Source organism: Oncorhynchus mykiss, chromosome 9, assembly GCF_057628025.1.
Source record: "Oncorhynchus mykiss isolate SJ-2025 chromosome 9, ASM5762802v1, whole genome shotgun sequence".
Taxonomy (NCBI): Eukaryota; Metazoa; Chordata; class Actinopteri; order Salmoniformes; family Salmonidae; genus Oncorhynchus; species Oncorhynchus mykiss.
This window is the reverse complement of record NC_143030.1, coordinates 28,506,175-28,529,319: the sequence shown is the minus strand read 5'-3', so window position 1 is coordinate 28,529,319 and position 23,145 is coordinate 28,506,175. Positions and strand designations below refer to the sequence as shown.

At 42.9% G+C, this 23,145-nt stretch overlaps 1 protein-coding gene across 4 annotated transcripts; it reads left to right on the top strand.

Annotated features, from left to right (window-relative positions):
- Nucleotides 1–1,966: 1,966 nt before the first annotated feature.
- On the top strand, nucleotides 1,967–12,389 carry LOC110531812 (phospholipid scramblase 2). Of its 4 annotated transcripts, none has more exons than XM_021615244.3 (10): nucleotides 1,967–2,644; nucleotides 2,863–2,923; nucleotides 2,999–3,100; nucleotides 3,819–3,899; nucleotides 4,376–4,833; nucleotides 4,979–5,021; nucleotides 5,189–5,409; nucleotides 10,172–10,333; nucleotides 10,594–10,755; nucleotides 10,910–12,389. In XM_021615244.3, exons 4-10 carry the CDS (start codon nucleotides 3,887–3,889, stop codon nucleotides 10,967–10,969), a joined length of 1,119 nt encoding a protein of 372 aa, XP_021470919.3. In that variant the 5' UTR covers nucleotides 1,967–2,644; nucleotides 2,863–2,923; nucleotides 2,999–3,100; nucleotides 3,819–3,886; the 3' UTR covers nucleotides 10,970–12,389. The 4 variants fall into 4 exon arrangements, with proteins under 4 accessions (XP_021470919.3, XP_021470918.3, XP_021470921.3 ...); XM_021615245.3 differs by having other exon boundaries at nucleotides 2,261–2,644; nucleotides 2,863–2,908; XM_021615243.3 differs by lacking the exon at nucleotides 2,863–2,923 and having other exon boundaries at nucleotides 2,164–2,644.
- The last annotated feature ends 10,756 nt before the right edge of the window (nucleotides 12,390–23,145 follow it).

Here is a 23,145-nt window from a genome sequence, read left to right as displayed (position 1 = left end):
ACTACTACAGGACACCAATAATAAGAAGAGACTTGCTTGGGCCATAAAACACGAGCAATGGACATTAGACTAGTAGAAATTTGTCCTTTGGTCTGATGAGTCCAAATTTGAGATTTATGGTTCTAACCGCCGGGTCTTTGTGAGACGCAGAGTGGGTGAACGGATGATCTCTGCATGTGTGGTTCCCACCAAGAAGCATGGAGGAGGAGGTGTGACGGTGCTTTAATGGTGACAATGTCAGTGATTTATTTAGAATTCAAGGCACACTTAACCAGCATGGCTACCACAGCATTCTGCAGAGATACGCCATCCCATCTGGTTTGCACGTATCATTTGTTTTTCAACAGAACAATGACCCAACACACCCCGACCGACCGCCCGACCGACCGCCCGCCCGCCCGCCCGCCCGCCCGCCCGCTTGTCACTACCAGTGTGTCTATGTGTGTGTGTGGTTGACCCGTGCTCGACTCAGATCAACTCTTCCACCCAAATGTCTGTGTTTTACTGTAAGTGTGTGTCCAGCATGACTTCCCCATGCTTCCCCACCCCCCGTCTGCTGCTCTATAAGTATCCAGCATGACAGTGTGTGCCAAATTTAGACCAAGAGCTGATATATTACAGAGCATGCATGTCTCTGCTCTCAATATCACTGATAATGACAAGCAAGATGAGTCAACGTGAGACAAAGTATTACTGGACATTATTATTATACACAATAACTAATATGTTCTAGGCAATAGGCCAACTACAGTATTTGGGCTACATACAGTGGCTTCGGAATGTATTCAGACCCCTTGACTTTTTCCACATTTTGTTACGTTACAGCCTTATTGTTTCCATTGATCATCCTTGAGATGTTCCTACAACTTGATTGAAGTCCACCTGTGGTAGATCCAATTGATTTGACATGATTTGGAAAGGCACATGCCTGTCTATGTAAGGTTCCACAGTTGACAGTGCATGTCAGAGCAAAAACCTTCCAGAAGTACAACCATCTCTGCAGCACACCTCCAATCAGGCCTTTATGGTAGAGTGGCCAGGCAGAAGCTACTCCTCTGTAAAAGGCACATGACAGCCCGCTTGGATTTTGCCAAAAGGCACCTAAAGACTCTCAGACCATGAGAAACAAGATTCTCTGGCCTGATGAAATCAAGATTAAACTCTTTGGCCTGAATGCCAAGCATCATGTCTGGAGGAAACCTGTCACCATCCCTACTGTGAAGCATGGTGGTGGCAGCATCATGGTGTGGGGGTGTTTTTCAGCGGCAGGGACTGGGAGACTAGTCAGGATCGAGGCAAAGATGAACAGAGCAAATTAAAGATGGCTCCTTGATAAAAACCTGCTCCAGAGGGCTCAGGACTTCAGACTGGGGCAAAGTTTCACCTTCCAACAGGACAACAACCCTAAGCACACAGCCAAGACAATGCAGAAATGGCTTCGGGACAATTCTCTGAATGTCCATGAACCCGATCTAACATCTCTGGAGAGACCTGAAAACAGCTGTGCAGCAACGCTCCCCATCCAACTTAACAGAGCTTGAGAGGATCTGCAGAGAATAATGGGAGAAACTACCCAAATACAGGCGTGCCAAGCTTGTAGCATCATACCCAAGAAGCCTCAAAGCTGTAATTGCTGCCAAAGATCCTTCAACAAAATACTGATTAAAGGGTCTGAATACTTATGTAACTGTGATATTTCTGTTTTTTTTCTGTTTCTTAAATTAGCAAAAAAATTCTAATAACTTGTTTTTGCTTTGTCGATGTATTTAAATAACTGTGTTGTTGTAGTGGGGACCGTAACATTAGCAATCTCTAAAAAAGTATACTTTAGGTTAAATGTTTTAATATATTTTGTCATTTTTTATTTGTATGTTTAGCTCACAAAATATCATTTAAAACTATGCATGTATAAATCATTGAGTCAACTGCTCAGTGGGTATAAGATTTAACAGCCCTTAAATAAGTCGACATCGTCCTCTTGTGGGGGGATTTGCTTCGACGTCAAAGTTCCAAAAATGAACATGACGTAGTAGGTTAATGAAAACCTGTCAAAATGTAACAACTACACGTTGACTTACTTTTGATAGGATTCTGAAGGAATCAAATTGCTTTCGCTGTAAAAAAATGTTTCACCTATTGTGATGAGGATTCGCACTACCGTACATTTTAGTTAGCTCTGGTCCAGGGCTACATCGTAGCAGCTGTCGGAAGAGCGTCGCCATAACGTTGAACTTTACAGTGCGCATTAATACAGATGTGCACTTCCAGAAAATATTATTGGCTGCTGAAAGTTGTCGGGCCGTTCACAGTGTCATTTCTATCACATATAAGTATTTGCCTATATTTAACTACCCTCTTGGCTTAAATTCCGTAAACCGGTGTATCCACAATTAGATAAATCTTGTGACAGCCAGTAAAGGGGCGGAGATTATGCACAAACTACACCGAAATGACAGCAACGCTTGTAGTTTTCGTATGATACAAAGACAAGTTGTTTAGCCGATCGTTAATTTTACGCCTGCTACGTTAGTTTACTGATAGGCAAATAAGACCGTCAAAGCAAGTAGGATTCTTCACGTTCTCCTCGGTTCTTCTGGTCAAGAACCACCAAACAACAAGCAATTCCTTTTTGGTTTAAGGAAAGGTAAGAGATTCCTGCCATCTTCCTTCCATTACTTTCACGAAACGAAAGAAAACACACAGCAACAGGCCAGAAAAGTTGTTAGTTATTCAACATGATTGAAAACATTCGGCCACAATTTTTTTTTTTTGTGGTGATATTGAGCAGTGGGAAACCTAGCCTATTCTACAGTGTTTATTTATGGATGCTTAGTAAAATATGAATATATTATCCTGTTATAGGCTATTCAAGAATATTTACCCATCCCCATTGAATGATGACAGTGAGGTATGATCAAAGATGGTGGGTAAATTTAAGATCGTTTACCATAACAAAAAGGTCAGTTCTGGTCCACTTAACTGCGTGTTTCTCCCATAGACACCAATGCAAGAACCGCTGGGTCTGGTCTACTTAGTTCATTGACATTCATTGAACCAGAAAACAACAACGAGTGGGTTGTCGCTTCCTCTTCTGTCTCAGGTATGATGACAAGAAACAAACCCACAGAGAGGATTGGTAGGGCTCGTAATTCAAGGTTATTGTGCTTGGAATATATACTCTGAATCATCTAAAACCATGTTTATAAAATGGTTACTTTGGATCTTGGATTAATCTATTGTGAAAATAACTAGTTAACTCAATGTATGTGACTGGAATAATATACAAAGTGGAAAATGCCTGACCCCTGATTTAGCTCACATCCCTGATTTAGCTCTGACCCCTGACTTAGCCCACATCCCTGACTTAGCTCTGACCCCTGATTTAGCCCACATCCCTGACTTAGCTCTGACCCCTGACTTAGCCCACATCCCTGACTTAGCTCTGACCCCTGACTTAGCCCACATCCCTGACTTAGCTCTGACCCCTGACTTAGCCCACATTCTCTATACATCTCAAAGCAAAATAAACTGAAATGCTTATTGGGTGTGCTGTATTGTGTGTGTGTGTGTGTGTGTATCAAACAAGTTGCACAACCACATGCATTGATGCATGTTTCAGATTTTATGTTGGATAATGTGAAAGGAGAAAGTTTTTGATTGTATAGCAGTCTTATTGTGAATGGATTGTTTGGACTGGTGGACATGTTTTCGTGTCGTTCTCTCTCTCATTCACAACAACCCTGCTCTCTCTGCTCTGTTTTTTTAAATTATTTTTTTACAGCCCATGACCACTGTCCATTTTATTTTTGTCTCCATAGAGACTACGGCAGTGGACAAGAGAGGAAGTCCTCCTGCTATCCACTGTGCGTCCACTAACTAAGTGATCATGTCAGCCCCAGGTAAATGGCTTCTACACCACTGTTGATGTAGATATCATATTATACTGGGGTTGCTGTTTGCCCCTTGGTATTTCACCACAAGGATTTGTATAATGCTATTATTCCAATGTATTCGAGATAGGAATTTGAAACCAGAGCTTGGCATGTAAAAGGCTGACTATGTTGCTGTAAGCTTTGAAGATTATTTGGATAATGACGTGGAAAATGAGCTCGGACCATGTTTGACTGATTTTTAAAGAACCTTTCTTCCTTGCAGTTTCCATTGAATGAGTGGTGCAGTGTTTTGGAATCCGTTGGTGTTTATCAATATGGCCCTCCTTTTGTTATGCAAACAGTTATTTCCTTAATGCAGAATCTCTAATGCACATCATGAGCTTTAATAACACCAGTTCAAGCTCCCCACATTTGCATCCATAACTCCATATTCATGTTTAGCTTTTTATCAATATGAATGTATTATAATACTATTTCCTCAGGTTACCCATCCCCTCACCAGGGTCCTGGAAGTTACTCCACGGCACCCTACCCTGTTCCTCATGGTGGGTATGGTGAGCCTAACCATGCTCCCCCACCGGTTGGCTTCCATATGGGCTACAACCAACAACAACCCCACCCAGGCCAGCCTGTGATGTACCAGCCTGTGCCCATGCCCGAATATGGGGTACCTCAAATGGGCCCCAGCCCAGGCTATGGTGGTCCCATGCCTGGGCCCGAGTACGGTGCACCTCAGATGGGCCCCAGCCCAGGCTATGGTGGTCCCATGCCTGTGCCCAGATACGGTGCACCTCAGATGGGCCCCAGCCCAGGGTATGGTGGTCCCATGCCTGGGCCTGAATTCGGTGCACCTAACTCGGGCCCTCCTGCAGCCATCTCCCCAGCCCCTGCAGCAGTTGTGCCTATTGGAGTTCCACCTGGCCTGGAGTACCTAACACAGGTAGTTTGCTTGGGAAGAGTAGCACAACAGGCTGTCAAGTACACTTTCACAAACATCATCTGTTATCACTGTGTAATCTTTGTGTTTTTCTTCCATGCGCTCTCTTTCTCCATATCTCTCACACTCTCTTCTGTGTGTGTTTCAGATTGACCAGATCCTTATACACCAAAAAGTGGAGTTGCTGGAAGGTGAGCTTGCTAGTCTTATCTGAGAACAGAAGTAAAGGCATTGTAAAAATCTATAAATCATGAGGAGAAAGTGACCAACACCGACCTACTGTTTTCATGTTTACGTTCCTGCGTTTCTGTCCTCTCACCATCCCTTCTTCCTTCTCCCTCCGTTCCCCTCTCCTCAGCGTTCATTGGCTTTGAGACCAACAACCAGTACGAGATCAAGAACAGCCTGGGTCAGAAGATCTACAAGGCCAAGGAGAAGAACGACTGCTGCACACGCAACTGCTGCGGCGCCCTGCGTAGCTTCGACATGAAGATCAAGGACAACATGGACCGCGAGGTCATCCGCCTCGTACGACCCTTCCGCTGTGCCTCCTGCTGGTGCCCCTGCTGCCTGCAAGAGGTACGATGGGGCACTGAACCCTGAGACAAATATTTGACTGCTTTGACTATGTAAACGGGACACAAATCAGGAAAAACAATATAAAATCATCATACTGAGTCTTAATGTGTTAGAGGAGTAAAGGGACAGGTCACCTAAAATGCAATTGGTTTATTTATCCTCAGGTTAGCATTAGCATTGCCATACAACTGTATGAATTACAGATTAATGATGCTAATGCTAAGTTAATACTGGTAATAAATGCATGCAAACTGTTGTACTGCAAGCCATTTTGGACTGTCCTACAAACTCCCTAGACCGTGCTTTGTAAAGAGTTATGAATGACACTGAATGGTCCTTTGTCAGTCTGACCCCTCTCCCAGACAGTCTTGATCTGGTGCCATCACTTCACCTTTATGCTGTCTCTATTGACTCACGTTTGCTGACAGCCTGCCTACAGTTAGTGGCCTTCACGGGTCCAAACAGTTGGACCCATACCTAAATGGACCTTGGGCTTTTCCATCTGGACCCAATATGCATATATAAAAATGTTAAATATAGAGAGAGACCTGTTCTAAACTCACCTGGGGACCATTTTTAAGCTACTTTATTAACCAGAGCTGATAAAGCGCAAGGTAGCGAGAGGTGTGCTTTAGTACGGGCTGTGCTGTATGTGTCTAGTCTACTTTGAGTGTGACTGAGTAACATGGGGAACAGGGAGGAGAGACTAGTGCTATAGTCAACTAATAGCTGCTATAGCTAGGTTATTTATCATCCAATATGATCACGTAGTACCTGTCTTGACTGCATCAAACCGGGGGAAGCTAGTTAACCGAGCTCGTTAACCAAGCTATCTCGCTAGCTGGGCTAATTGAGGCGGCATGAGCTTTCTCGCCCCACACAGTTACAAACAACAACTCCATTCGGAATATAAAGAAGCCGCCTACCTGTTGGCTCTTGGTTATTGTAGCCTATCCTTATCCTTTAACTTTTAATTCCACCTTCCATTGATTAGATATCTCCTCCCTTTTGATGCACACGGAGGCTCTGCTATTATTCCTCGGCGTACACATCACAGACAAACTGAATTGGTCCACCCACACAGACAGCATCGTGAAGAAGGCGCAGCAGCGCCTCTTCAACCTCAGGAGGCTGAAGAAATTCGGCTTGTCACCAAAAGCACTCACAAACTTCTACAGATGCACAATCGAGAGCATCCTGTCGGGCTGTATCACCGCCTGGTACGGCAACTGCTCCGCCCACAACCGTAAGGCTCTCCAGAGGGTAGTGAGGTCTGCACAACGCATCACCGGGGGCAAACTACCTGCCCTCCAGGACACCTACACCACCCGATGTCACAGGAAGGCCATAAAGATCATCAAGGACAACAACCACCCGAGCCACTGCCTGTTCAACCCGCTATCATCCAGAAGGCGAGGTCAGTACAGGTGCATCAAAGCAGGGACCAAGAGACTGAAAAACAGCTTCTATCTCAAGGCCATCAGACTGTTAAACAGCCACCACTAACATTGAGTGGCTGCTGCCAACACACTGACTCAACTCCAGCCACTTTAATAATGGGAATTGATGTAAAATATATCACTAGCCACTTTAAACAATGCTACTTAATATAATGTTTACATACCCTACATTATTCATCTCATATGTATACGTATATACTGTACTCTATCATCTACTGCATCTTTATGTAATACATGTATCACTAGCCACTTTAAACTATGACACTTTGTTTACATACTCATCTCATATGTATATACTGTACTCGATACCATCTACTGCATCTTGCCTATGCCGCTCTGTACCATCACTCATTCATGTATCTTTATGTACATATTCTTTATCCCTTTACACTTGTGTGTGTATAAGGTAGTAGTTTTGGAATTGTTAGTTAGATTACTCGTTGGTTATTACTGCATTGTCGGAACTAGAAGCACAAGCATTTCGCTACACTTGCATTAACATCTGCTAACCATGTGTATGTGACAAATACATTTGATTTGATAGACCATTGTTGCTTTGATGACTTACAGTATGATTGGCCAACAACAACAAGCTACACGTGCCACTCGTGAAAAGCAAATAGCAGCAGCATAAGTGGTACAATTTCTGCAGCAGTTGCGTTCGGATCTGTATAGGTCCTTCTGAACGAGTCAGTTATAATTACACATACCAGAGACCCATGACCATCGTATCAGATGCAACGCAGACCTCTTGATATTTAGAATTCTGGATACTACAGTACATTCCCATGAGACGTGAAGGTCCCTTATGACTGCAGTTTCACACAATTGTTCAGCATCTATGGAGACCTCAAATGTATTTATATAGCCCTTCGTACATCAGCTGATATCTCAAAGTGCTGTACAGAAACCCAGCCTAAAACCCCAAACAGCAAGCAATGCAGGTGTAGAAGCACGGTGGCTAGGAAAAACTCCCTAGAAAGGCCAAAACCTAGGAAGAAACCTAGAGAGGAACCTGGCTATGAGGGGTGGCCAGTCCTCTTCTGGTTGTGCCGGGTGGAGATTACAACAGAAAATGTCCAAGATGTTCATAAATGACCAGCATGGTCAAATAACAATAATCACAGTTGTTGTCGAGGGTGCAGCAAGTCAGCACCTCAGGAATTAATGTCAGTTGGCTTTTCATAGCCGATCATTAAGAGTATCTTTACCACTCCTGCTGTCTCTAGAGAGTTGAAAACAGCAGGTCTGGGACAGGTAGCACGTCCGGTGAACAGGTCAGGATTCCATAGTTGCAGGCAGAACAGTTGAAACTGGAGCAGCAGCACGACCAGGTGGACTGGGGACAGCAAAGAGTCATCATGCCAGGTAGTCCTGAGTCCTAGGGCTCAGGTCCTCCAAGAGAAAGAAAGAAAGAGAGAATTAGAGAGAGCATACTTAAATTCACACAGGACACCGGATAAGACAGGAGAAGTACTCCAGATATAACAAACTGACCCTAGCCCCCCGACACATAAACCACTGCAGCCTAAATACTGGAGGCTGAGACAGGAGGGGTCAGGAGACACTGTGGCCCCATCCACTCAAGTGACGCACCCCTCCTAGGGACGGCATGAAAGAGCACCAGTAAGCCAGTGACTCAGCCCCTGTAATAGGGTTAGAGGCAGAGAATCCCAGTGGAGAGAGGGGAACCGGCCAGGCAGAGACAACAAGGGCGGTTTGTTGCTCCAGAGCCTTTCCGTTCACCTTCACACTCCTGGGCCAGACTATCATATGACCCACTGAAGAGATGAAGAGATGAGTCTTCAGTAAAGACTTAAAGGTTGAGACCGAGTCTGCGTCTCTCACATGGGTAGGCAGACCATTCCATAAAAATGGAGCTCTATATGAGAAAGTCCTACCTCCAGCTGTTTGCTTAGAAATTCTAGGGACAATTAGGAGGCCTGCGTCTTGTGACCGTAGCGTACGTGTAGACATGTGTATGTACAGCAGGACCAAATCAGAAAGATGGGTAGGAGCAAGCCCATGTAATGCTTTGTAGGTTAGCAGTAAAACTACATTAGCCCTTGCCTTAACAGGAAGCCAGTGTAGGGAGTCTAGCACAGGAGTAATATGATAACATTTTGGGGTTCTAGTCAGGATTCTATCAGCCGTATTTAGCACTAACTGAAGTTTATTTAGTGCTTTATCTGGGTAGCCGGAAAGTTGAGTATTGCAGTAGTCTAACCTAAAAGTAACAAAAGCATGGATTAATTTTTCTGCATCATTTTTGGACAGAAAGTTTCATATTTTTGCAATGTTACGTAGATGGAAAAAAGCTGCCCTTGAAACAGTCTTGATATGTTCGTCAAAAGAGAGATCAGGGTCCAGAGTAACGCCGAGGTCCTTCACAGTTTTATTTGAGACGACTGTACAACCATCAAGATTAATTGTCAGATTCAACAGAAGATCTCTTTGTTTTTTGGGACCTAGAACAAGCATCTCTGTTTTGTCCAAGTTTAAAAGTAGAAAGTTTGCAGCCATCCACTTCCTTATGTCTGAAACACAGGCTTCTAGCGAGGGCAATTTTGGGGCTTCACCATGTTTCATTGAAATGTACAGCTGTGTGTCATCCGCATTGCAGTGAAAGTTAACATTATATTTTCGAATGACATCCCCAAGAGGTAAAATATATAGGGAAAACAATAGTGGTACTAAAATGTAACCTTGAGGAACACCGAAATGTACAGTTTATTTGTCAGAGGACAAACCATTCAGAGACAAACTGATATCTTTCCGACAGATAAGATCTAAACCAGGCCAGAACTTGTCCGTGTAGACCAATTTGGATTTCAAATCTCTCCAAAAACCAGACTGAAGCATTTCGTATACATTGTTTGTCTTCAGGAAGGTAGTGAGTTGCGCAACAGCTTTTTCTAACATTGTTGAGAGGAATGGAAGATTCGATATAGGCCGATAGTTTTTTATATTTTCTGGGTCAAGGTTTGGCTTTTTTCAAGAGGCTTTATTACTGCCACTTTTAGTGAGTTTGGTACACATCCGGGGGATAGAGAGCCATTTATTATGTTCAACAAAGGAGGGCCAAGCACAGCCCCACAGTTACCCTGTGAAGCATATTATCTTTGTCATGATAGTGATTGCTACGCCAATATCAGACACCAATGCACTCATCAAATTAGTGCCATATTACCTGCTGAAGCGAGCTTTGCAGTAAGCCAAGCACATGCTATTTAAAGACAGCGTACAGACCGAAGCCGGATTTTAAACATGGTCAAATACCTTTCAAATGTTGTGTCCCTCAGCTCGAGGTCCAAGCCCCGCCTGGCACCACCATAGGCTATGTGTCCCAGGACTGGAACCCCTGCGTGCCGAAGTTCTCCATCAAGGGGGCCAACAAGGAGACCGTAATGAAGCTGGAGGGACCCTGCTTCGCCTGCAACTGCTGCGGGGACGTCAACTTCAAGGTAAGGGGTCATGAGGGTGAAAGCGCTGGTCCAATGTGAAGCCAATTTTGAGTTTTCGCTTTCTTTGGGTGAAATCAGTTAACCGTCCTATTTAACTAGAACAAACCTAATATTTGACTTTTATTTTAGACCAGAAAAGATTGGATAAGTTCTGCGTTTTATTGTCTACACACCCATCCAATCCTTTCAGAAGTAGTGATGAGGTGCATTGGCCAGAAATCTTTGTCTCTGACCCATGTGCTTTTCTGCCGCCCTCGTAGCTGATGGGGAAAGATGGAGGCAAGCCCATCGGCCGCATCAGTAAGCAGTGGAGTGGCCTGATAAAGGAGGTCTTCACCGACACGGACAACTTTGGCATCCAGTTCCCCATGGACCTGGATGTCAAGATGAAGGCTGTGCTCATGGGCACCTGTTTCCTCATCGTGAGTCCATCCATCTGTTTGAATAAAGATATATTCAAGAAAATGTTAGGTTTTTCTAATTCCAGAGCTTTACAGGCGTAAAGCCTAAAACTGAGCTGATAAGATAAGCAGTCGTTGGAGGAAATTTAATGGACATTTTCTTTCCTCTTCACAGGATTTCATGTTCTTCGAGAAGGTTGGCAACACAAAGCAGCGCAACACCGTCTTCTCATAACGTAGGAAAAGAAAGAAAGACTGAGCCCTTGAGGCAATGCAGTCTGTTTTTCCGATCCTGTTCGGAACCTCCATTTTTTTCCAGAATCTATAAGAAACTCCTTCCTTATTCAAAAGCTTAGAGGACACTGCCAATCCCAGAACTCTTTGTGTGAAACACAACATGAGGCCTTATCTGATGATGAGCTTACATTTGAGCCAAAATGCCCTCTCTGGACTGTTTCTGTGTATCCATCCAAATGTAAGAATCAGCAACTGGGCTATGAGACATAGGCCTTAGTTCTCTTTAATGGGTTTCTCCACTCTCTGCATGGAATGTGTTTATCTCTATTTTCTATTTGTTTTCTATAACATTGATGTGGGGTTCAGAACAGTAGGCTTAATGGAAAAATACCAGTTATATATTAACCTAACTTTACATATTCTTTGAGATTTCTGTTTTGTCTGTGTGCAATGGTATATTTTACATCATGTTATTTGTAAGCCAAATGTATATGTTAATCTATCTATACTTCACCAGCCATGAAATTATTACTGTAGAAATCTAGGTAATTTCATGATTAGTCTAGTACTTTTAAAGAGATTATAGGATTAACACTTGCAATACACTACTATACTAACTGTAGCAGCTGTGGTTGTACTAGCTGCTTTGTTAGATTTTCGTAAGATGACCACGTACACTACCATTCAAAAGTTTGGGGTCACTTAGATATGTCCTTGTTTTTAAAAGAAAAGCCATTTTTTTTGTCCATTTTAAAATAGCATCAAATGGATCCGAAATACAGTGTAGACATTGTTAATGTTGTAAATGACTATTGTAGCTGGAAATGGCAGAATTGTAATGGAATATCTACATAGGTGTACAGAGGCCCATTTACCAGCAACCATCCCTCCTGTTTTCCAATGGCACGTTGCGTTAGCTAATCCAAGTTGATAATTTTAAAAGGCTAATTGATCATTAGAACACCCTTTTGCAATTATCTTAGCACAGCTGAAAACTGTTGTGCTGATTTAAGGAAGCAATACAACTGGCCTTCTTTAGACTAGTTGAGTATCTGGAGCGTCAGCATTTGTCGGTTCGATTACAGGCTCAAAAGGGACAGAAACAAAGAACTTTCTTCTGAAACTCACCAGTCTGTTGCTTTGAACGGTAGTGTACATAATCATACAAACAAAGTACACCTGTATTATGAATTATGGTGAAAACTAGAGTAGTTTGAAGGACCATTAATGGGAGAAGACTAATTCTGACTTGGAATGCTTGTACTAAATTTACATGCTAATGAAATATGAGATATTTGTGGATGGATATGTTTATGTACTCTGAAGTGCTCCTTGTCTTGTCCCATGCTGTATGTGTGACTCTTCTATTGTTTGTTGCCATGCCATAAATAAGAATATACTACAGTATAGGACAACAAGGCTATTTTTCCCTGCCTCTTTCTCATGACTCTTTCTGCCTTGAAGCTTTGTTTACAGTGCACTGTTCATGGTCTGTGCTGGTGCTCTGGGGACTGACTCAGTTTTTCCTCTCTCGCCCTCCTTCCTCTAGAGATGGGAGTAAACCATGGGGTTGGATCTGTGCCAATAGACAACAAGTAAAACTGAGTTGAGGCACTGAAAGAGGAAAATAATATAGGAAAGTTGAGGAAGGACAACAAAAACAGAGATGAGGGCAACGGACGACAGAGAGCGAGACTGACAGGAGGAAGTTGAGGTTAAAGAACATAGGGCCAAAAGTTAATTTTAGCTTGATCTGAAAATGTGCTCTGAGGTTTCGTATGGAGGGCGTGACGCTGTTGCAGAGCCTGTGGAATCATGCAGAGGCCAAATCAAGTTCCGCACTGCATAGCCTTGTGTTTCTCAAATTTTGTAACAATGCGGAGGGCTCCATATTGACATGACTGGTTGACTGAAGTTGAGGGCGGGAGGTCCTGTATAAACACAAACTCACTTCCTTGACAACTCCCTTCACAACAGCTCTGCGCTGTTCCGTGGAGCACAATAAGTTAGAATGCACTGACTTCTGCAGAGGCCATACTGTATCACCATAAATGCTGCACGGCCAATTCAAAAGTCAGATTGACCATGCAGCGCCTTTAACTGTGACCTCATATAGCCCGGAAAACCCCCAGAAAACACTTTACTTTCCCTTTTAACCACGTTATTATATTACTGAAGGAATACCTTACAAAGGTTGTTGTGTACTGGTCCGGCACACAGTTGAAGTCGGAAGTTTACATACACTTAGGTTGGAGTCATTAAAACTCGTTTTTCAACCACTCCACAAATGTATTGTTAACAAACTATAGTTTTGGAAAGTCGGTTAGGACATTACTATGTGCATGATATAAGTAATTTTTCCAACAATTGTTTACAGACAGATTATTTCACTTATAATTCACTGTATTACAATTCCAGTGGGTCAGACGTTTACATACACTAAATTGACTGTGCCTTTAAAATTCCAGAAAATGATGTCATGGCGTTAGAAGTTTCTGGCTAATTTATATAATTTGAGTCAATTGGAGGTGAACCTGGGGATGTATTTCAAGGTCTACCTTCAAACTCAGTGCCTTTTTGCTTGACATGGGAAAATCAAAAGAAATCAGCCAAGACCTCAAACAAAAAATTATAGACCACAAGTCTGGTTCATCCTTGGGAGCAATTTCCAAACGCTTGAAGGTTCATCTGTACAAACATTACTACGCAAGTATAAACATCATGGGACCACACAGCCGTCATACCGCTCAGGAAGGAGATGTACGTACTTTGGTGCGAAAAGTGCAAATCAATCCCAGAACAACAGCAAAGGACCTTGTGAAGATGCTGGAGGAAACAGGTACAAAGTATCTATATCCACAGTAAAACGAGTCCTATATTGAAATAACCTGAAAGGCTGCTCAGCAAGGAAGAAGCCACTGCTCCAAAGCCGCCATAAAAAAGCCAGACTATGGTTTGCAACTGCACATGGGGACAAAGATTGTACTTTTTGGAGAAATGTCCTCTGGTCTGATGAAACAAAAATGGGACTCTTTGTCCATAATGATCATCATTATGTTTGGAGGAAAATGGGGGAGGCTTGCAAGCCGAAGAATACCATCCCAACCGTGAAGCCCCGGGGTGGCAGCATCATGTTGTGGGGGTGCTTTGCTGCAGGAGGGACTGGTGCACTTCACAAAATAGATGGCATCACGAGGAAGCAAAATTATGTGGATATATTGAAGCAACATCTCAAGAAATCAGTCAGGAAGTTAAAGCTTGGTCACAAATGGGACTTCCAAATGGACAATGACCCCAAGTATCCTACCAAAGCAAAATGGCTTAAGGACAACAAAGTCAAGGTATTGGAGTGGCCATCACAAAGCCCTGACCTCCATCCTATAGAACATTTGTGGGCAGAACTGAAAAAGCGTGTGCGAGCAAGGAGGCCTACAAACCTGACTCAGTTACACCAGCTCTGTCAGGAGGAATGGGCCAAAATTCACCCAACTTAATGTGGGAAGCTTGTGGAAGGCTACCCGAAACATTTGACCCAAGTTAAACAATTTAAAGGCAATACACTCCATTAGTATTTGGTAGCATGCAAACTTCTGACCCACTGGGAATGTGATGAAAGAAACAAAAGCTGAAATAAATCATTCTCTCAACATTTCACATTCTTACAATAAAGTGGTAAGTGACCTAAGACAGGGAATTTTTACTAGGATTAAATGTCAGGAATTGTGAAAAACTGAGTTTAAATGCATTTGGCTGAGGTGTATGTAAACTTCTGACTTCAGCTGTGTCCTTATGAACGGCTGTTTAATAGAATGGGATGTCTTTGCTTCAATGTCCACTTGCTTACCACTTAGAATGCATTGACAGTACATGACTTAATCCTGAATAGTAAACTAGTATGTACATTGGAATGTAACCATGTGATTGGGAGGAGTAAATAAACTGTTCAGTGAATAAGTGGTGAAGTTGTCGCCAAGAGCGGTCATCCATGGAACAAAGCTTTAGCCTTCATTTTACTTATTGGTGTGTCTCGATGAATAACATGGGTGTGGATCACAAAAGTGCCTTTACATCCAACTATCTCTAGCTGCACTGTCAAAATGTCTGTGTCCAAAATAGTTTCCTGTTATAGTGCACTACTTTTGGGCGAATAGGGAACCATTTTGGACGTACAAAGTATCTGTCGATGACTTCTCCATTCTTTTCATAAAGCATTGAGGTAGTGTCGTATTGCTGTGTTTCATTCATTTCAATATACAATGTTTGATTATTGTATTTTCATTTACATTTTCTATTCTGTCTACAATAATATACTATTGGGTGTTTGTGTGTCCAGCATGAATACTATCAAGGAAGTAGCGTTCTAGTGTACTTCGTATTTGTTCATGGGTCGAGTACGGTTTTGACTCTTTATACACTGTTTATGGATGGTGCTCGGTGTGTGCATTAAGAAAATGGGTCAATCATTTAATTTTGTGGCAATGGAAGCTGTTTTGTATCATTTGTGTTTTCCAAATGATAAGGTATTGTTAGACAAAAATACACCTGCACTCAAGTGTCTGTCAAAATAAATGGCAGATTGAAGTTTGTCTTATTCCATCTTGTTCTGAGGGCAGAAACTAATGTGATTGGTTATTTTATTGTTTAGAACAGGTGGAAAGGGTGTGGAATATCTCCAACCTCAGCTAATTTCAAAGTTTGGCTGGGATTGAATCCTAACCGCATAGTAGCGTGCTTAACATTTCGAGGTAATTTCCAATTGAGCAGACATCTACAGCAGTGGTTCTCAAACCTCTCTTCGGGGACCCCCAGATGTTTTACAATTAAGTTGTAGCTCTGAACTTTACACATTTCTTTTGGGATCCACCCCTGTAAATGTAATTTGCCTGATGACACGCGAGTGAAGGAGAGTTTTGTTTCATAAAAGGGCATTTTCCTCCAAGTTCCCTCCTGCCTCCTCCACACATTTTGTATAGTATATCTTTCTGTTTGTATGACATCTGGAAAGAATTAGAGGGTGCTCAACCAACGTGAGTTGAGGTGCAAGCTAAAAATGTGTAAACATCATTGGAAAGGAAAAGGCGCAACGCTCGCTCACCATAAATAAAATGTGTTGTTTTATTTATCAAGTTTAAAAGATTGACGCTTCGGGCCTTCAATGGCCGCCTTCTTCATTTTGTATGACATTGACAGTGGTGGAAACGCACAAAATGAGGTTTGAACCATCAACCTAGTCTTCAGGAGGTTGGGATTCAACCCCTGAACCACACACTCTTTAACACCAAGCACATCTCTGTGTAGTTGAGATTGACAAAAAAAACTGAAATAATCATGCATTGAACACACAAAAACAATTTCCCATTGAGCCGATTCCCATATGCCGTGGTTAATCTTTAAGAATCTATTGCCTCACCCGTACGTCAATCTAAGTAACATAATAAAAAATCCCCATCAAAATTTGTCAGTTGATGCCTCCAGAGTGGTGCAGCAATCACTACAGACCCAGGTTCGATCCCAGGCTGTGTCATAGCCGGTCGTGACTGGGAGACCCATGAGGTGGTGCACAATTGGCCCAGCGTCATCCGGGTTAGGGGAGGGTTTGGCCGGCCGGGACTTCCTTGTCTCATTGCGCTCTAGCGACTCCTTGTGGCAGGGCCAGTTGACTTCGGTCACCAGCTGGACGGTGTTTCCTCCAACACATTGGTGCGGCTGGCTTCCGGGTTAAGTGAGCAGTGTGTCAAGAAGCAGTGTGGCTTGGCAGGGTCGTTTTTCGGAGGACACATGACTCTCAACCTTCGACTCTCCCTAGTCCATAGGGGAGTTGCAGCAATGGGACAAGACTGTATCTACCAATTGGGGAGAAAAAGGGGTAAAGGTAAGCAAAATAAAAAATACAATCTGTCAGTTTAAACTAGAGATATACATGTAAACTTTCTGCATGGGCTGTGTCTCAATCCACCACATCCTTCTATGTCGGCCTTCCGCATCTGCGGTGGAAGGTGGCCCATGTGACCTATACCTAAATCCGCCACTGCTTATGGGACACAGTGAACATTTGGAGTTGGGGCCAATTTCATGGTAAAATGTTTCCTTGGTATTAAATGCAGTCTGTGAACAAACTTAAAATGTATAAATTGATGGTTCAGATTATGGGATGCCAAGGTCATATTTTTCTTATTCTGTTCCAGTTAAAGTGTTGTTCAGATACAAGTAAATCTGTGGACCATACTTTTTTAATGGCTAGCTCACAATATGAGCTTTCCAAAAGTTGTTTATATATTATAGAGACCAGTCCTTTCGGGAGCGCATATCATTTATTTATAAATCCCATCACTGGATGGTTCGGTAGTTGGGTTTCCCAAGGGACTCCATAGGCCAACATAGCTGACCTAAGTTGTAGATAAAAAAAAATATTTGCCTGGTAAAGTGTGTCTTTCAAATCTTGGAATGTTCTCAAACCATTACTGTCCATGCTATTGGCACGGGTATGGATTCCACATTTGGACCATTGGGGCAAAAGACATCCCTCCAGATTGCAAGGAGCTATTGTGAAACAGAGTATGGGCATGCTTGTGCCAAATTGAAATTGTGTGAGAAATAACGTGACCAAAGCGTAATTTACATTGTTTAAGGGATATACCCAATATATACAAAAGTATGTGGACAACCCTTCAAATTAGTGGATTCGGCTATTTCAGCCACACCCGTTTCTGACAGGTGTATCAAATTGAGCACACAACCATGCAATCTCCATAGATAAACAATGGCCTTAATGAAGAGCTCTGTGACTTTCAACGTGGCACTGTAATAGGATGCCACTTTTCCAACCACTCAGTTTGTCAAATTTCTTCCCTGCTAGAGCTGCCCTGGTCAATTGTAAGTGCTGTTATTCCGAAGTGGAAACGTCAAGGAGCAACAACGAGCCGAGAAGTGGTAGGTCACACAAGCTCACAGAACGGGACCGCCGAGTGCTGAAGCTCGTAGCGTTTAAAAATTATCTGTCCTCAGTTGCAACACTCATTACTGAGTTCCAAACTGCCTCTGGAACTTCAGCACAAGAACCGTTTGTCGGTAGCTTCATGAAATGGGATTCCATGGCCGAGCAGCCGCACACAAGCCTGGGATCACCATGCGCAATGCCAAGCGTCAGCTAGAGTGGTTTAAAGCTTGCCGCCATTGGACTCTGGAGCAGTGGACACACGTTCTCTGGAGAGATGAATCACGCTTCACCATCTGGCAGTCCGATGGACAAATCTGGGTTTGGCGGCTGCCAGGAGAACGCTACCTGCCCGAATGCATAGTGTTAACTGTAAAGTTTGGTGGAGGAGGAGTAATGGTCTGGGGCTGTTTTTCACAGTTCGGGCTCCTTAGTTCCAGTGAACAGGAATCTTAACTCTACAGCATACAATGACATTCTAGACGATTCAGTGTTTCTAACTTTATGGCAACAGTTTGGGGAAGGTCCTTTCCTGTTTCAGCATGACAATGCCCCTGTGCACAAAGCAATGTCCATACAGAAATGGTTTGTCAAGATCGGTATGGAAGAACTTGACTGGCCTGCACAGAGCCCTGACCTCAGATCCATCGAACATCTTTGGGATGAATTGGAGCACCCACTGTGAGCCAGGCCTAATCACCCAACATCAGTGTCCAACCTCACTAATGCTCTTGTGGCTGAATGGAAGTCCCCACAGCAATGCTCCAATATCTAGTGGAGTGGAATATCCCAGAAGAGTGGAGGCTGTTATAGCAGCAAAGGGGGACCAACTCCATATTAATGCCCATGATTTTGAAATGAGATTTTCGACGAGCAGGTATCCGCATTCTTTTGGTCATGTTGTGTATCAGTGAATACCACCTCTTCCATGGCAACAGGAGACACCATATTAATTGGACGGAGGAATCATGTTTAGACCAATTTAGGATGGGACGAAATGCTAGTGCCTGGAAATACTATTTCAAGTTTGGTACGGATAATCCTCCTATGTCTTTCCCTAATTGTTTCCGGGCTCGCTTACCTTGTCATATACATTTTGTCATATACAAAAAGTTGGGTGTATGTTGGCCCATTCCTGCTGACAGAGCAGGTGTAACTGAGTCTGGTTTGTAGGCCTCCTTGCTCGTACACGCTTTTTCAGTTCTGCCCACAATTCTTCTATAGCAGGGGTGTCAAAGTCAAATGGACGGAGGGCCAAATAAAAAAATCAGCTACAAGACGAGGGCCGGACTGTTCGAATGTTCATTGAAAATTTTTTAAATGACGCATATAGTCTAGTGAACCTAATTGAACCTACTGAAAACCTAACAAATATATTACAATATGATCAGATAAATAAAGCAATATTTTCTTATGGCTCTGTCAGTAATCTTTAATTTTCAACAGACACAAAAGACAAATTTCCTTTATATAAATATCCCCATAACATGAACATTAAATGAAAGAAACCGGTATTCAAGGCACCATCAGTAGACTATATTTTCTATTTTAGCAAAAGTGGGCTAAATTTACTTCAAAGAAAAAACAATAATAGCAATTTTCTATCATCCACTCAACTGAAATATTTTTAAAATATAATTGGATTGAAATACAAAAAAATAAAGTGCAAAAATCTATTAATCAAAAACAACACTTTGTTTAAGGAGAAGTAACATGCAGTGAAAACAAATATTAAATTTTAACTTTTAAACTTGAACTGAGTAAAAACTCTAAATATGTGATTGCACAGTAATGTTCACTTGTTTGAGGTTGAGGGTGATACTTGGTGGTGTCCCATCTTTTCCACAAGTTCATCAATGTTCGGGGTAAGGCTCTGAGCTGAAGAAATCCTCAGAATTGAGTGGAGGTGTTCAGCAGTAAGTCGACTTCTGTGTGATGTTTTGTTCAGGTTCATCAAAGAAAACAGTTGTTCACACAGGTATGTGCTGCCAAACATAGACAACGTTTGAGCAGCCTGGATGCGCAGCTGGGGCATTGTGCCGGGGAGGAAACGGGCGAACTCCGCAGCACCCACTGCCGCATATTTTGCCCTCAGTGCATCATTGCATTGGAGGTCAATCAACTCCATTTGGAGGTTTGGTGGTGAGCTTTCCACGTCAACAGCAAATGGGTTACCGAGCAGTTCCAACCTGCTTTTTTGTGCTTCAAAGTCAGCAAATCGGCGTCGAAAGTCAGCGGCAAGCATACCTATTTTATCAGCCAACTGTGTGCTCGGGAACGCACTGGTAGAGAGCTTCTCTTTCATGGTCTGGCAGCTGGGAAAGTGGCTCAAATTTTCTTTCCGCATCTGCGTCTCCCACAGAGTCAGTTTGGTTTTAAATGCCTTCACTGTACTGTACATATCAGAGATGACACGATCCCGACCCTGCAGCTGCAAGTTTATTGCATTCAGATGACTCGTAATGTCACACAGAAAAGCCATTTCACACAGAAACATTTCGTCTCGGAGTTGTGTTGTGTCTTTCCCTTTGCTGTCCAAGAACAGACAAATCTCCTCACGAAGCTCGAAACATCTTTGAAGCACCTTTCCCTGGCTTAGCCATCGCACCTCTGTGTGATAAGGCAAATCACCATGCTCCGTTTCTAACTCCGTCAGAAATGCCTTGAACTGGCGGTGATTCAAACCTTTGGCTCTGATAAAGTTAACTGTGCGCGTGATGATGCTCATTACATGCTCCATTTTCAAGGCTTTACCGCACAACGCTTCCTGGTGTATGATACAATGATAAGCTGTCAGCTCACCTGTCGCGTTTTCCTCTTGCATCTTTTCCCGTATCTTCGCCACCAGTCCGCTCCTGTGTCCACACATCGCAGGTGCTCCGTCGGTTGTCAAACCCACAAGTTTTTCCCAAGGCAGCTCCATCTCAGTTACACATCTTGACACCTCTTCATACAAATCATGCCCCGTAGTTGTGCCATGCATAGGACGTAAAGCCAAAAACTCCTCTGTCACGCTTAGGTTGGAGTCCACTCCGCGGATGAAAATTGACAACTGGGCAATGTCAGAAATGTCGGTGCTCTCATCCACAGCCAAGGAATATGCAATAAAATCTTTTCCCTTTTTCACAAGCTGCTCTTTTAGATTGATGGACAACTGGTCTACTCTCTCGGCAATGGTGTTTCTGCTCAGACTCACATTTAAAAAGAGTTGCCTTTTTTCTGGGCAAACTTCGTCACAAACTTTAATCATGCAGTTTTTGATGAAATCCCCCTCCGTAAATGGCCGGGCTGATTTAGCGATCTCTTCTGCCAAAATAAAACTGGCCTTGACAGTTGCGTCCGCGTGTGTGTCCGCGTGTTTCGTTTCATAATGTCGTCTCAGATTATACTCTTTCAGTACCGCCACACTTTCTCCACACAGAAGACACACAGGTTTTCCAGCTACCTTCGTGAACATATACTCCGACTCCCACCTTGTTTGAAACCCCCGGTTCTCAGTATCCACCTTCCGTTTTGCCATTTTTGATGGGTATCTGAAAGTTAATTTTACTGTGATGCTGACGACTGCTGTGCCAATAAATATTGAAATGAAGCAGCCTACTGCTCGGTGCGTCACCTTTGCATTGTGGGAAATGTAGTATTGGTGCGTGTAAAAGATCTGCGGGCTGCCGGCTTGCTGCGGGCCGGTTCTAATAATAAATCAAGATCATCCCAGGGGCCGTAAAAAACCTTCTTGCGGGCCGGATGTGGCCCGCGGGCCTTGACTCTGACATATGTGTTCTATAGGATTGAGGTCAGGGCTTTGTGATGGCCACTCCAATACCTTGACTTTGTTGTCCTTAAGCCATTTTGCCACAACTTTGGAAGTATGCTTTGGGTCATTGTCCATTTGAAGACCTATTTGCGACCAAGCTTTAACTTCCTGATTGATGTCTTGAGATGTGGTTTCAATATATCCACAATTTTGCTTCCTCATGATGCCATCTATTTTGTGAAGTGCACCAATTCCTCCTGCAGCAAAGCACCCCCACAACATGATGCTGCCACCCCCGTGCTTCACGGTTGGGATGGTGTTCTTCGGCTTGCAAGCCTCCTCCTTTTTCCTCCAAACATAACGATGGTCATTATGGTCAAACAGTTCTATTTTTGTTTCATCAGACCAGAGGACATTTCTCCAAAAAGTATGGTCTTGTCCCCATGTGCAGTTGCAAACCGTTGTCTGGCTTTTTTATGGTGGTTTTGGAGCAGTGGCTTCTTCCTTGCTGAGTGGCCTTTCAGGTCAATATAGGACTTGTTTTACTGTGGATATAGATACTTTTGCTGTTGTTCTGGGATTGATTTGCACTTTTCGCACCAAAGTAATTTCATCTCTAGGAGACAGAATGCATCTCCTTCCTGAGCGGTATGACGGCTGCGTGGTCCCATGGTGTTTATACTTGCGTACTATTGTTTGTACAGATGAACGTGGTACCTTCAGGTGTTTGGAAATTGTTCCCAAGGATGAGCCAGACTTGTGGAGGTCTACAATTATTTTTCTGAGGTCTTGGCTGATTTCTTTGGATTTTCCCATGATGTCAACCAAAGAGGCACTGAGATTAAAGGTAGGCCTTGAAATACATCCACATGTTCACCCCCAATTGACTCAAATTATGTAAATTAGCCTATCAGAAGCCATGACAGCATTTTTTTGAATTTCTCAAGCTGTTTAAAGGCACAGTCAACTTAGTGTATTTAAACTTCTGACCACTGGAATTGTGATACAGTGAATTATAAATGTAATAATCTGTCTGTAAGCAATTGTTGAAAAATTACTTGTCTCATGCACAAAATAGATGTCCTTGCCAAAACTATAGTTTGTTAACAAGAAATTTGTGGAGTGGTTGAAAAACTGGTTTTAATGACTCCAACCTAAGTGTATGTAAACTTCAGACTTCAAATGTATATATTATGTAATGTTTCACGCAATTCTCTATTGAATGAATATATTTGTCTAATCCTTGAATGAATTCATTTTATGGGTGAACGTCCTACGCGCAAGCTAGTACAATGCTAGCTAGCAAACACTTGTTAGTGCCTAGCTTCTAATTCTAAATGTAATTTCAACACCTGTGCTGTTGGTGGCAGTAACACATCGTCCTCTCTCTGTCACCAATTGACATCTTGTCTCATCTCACAGTGTCTGTGGTGTGAGAAGGTATCTTCTGGAGCCAGACCCTATTGGAAGAAACGTAAATACTTAT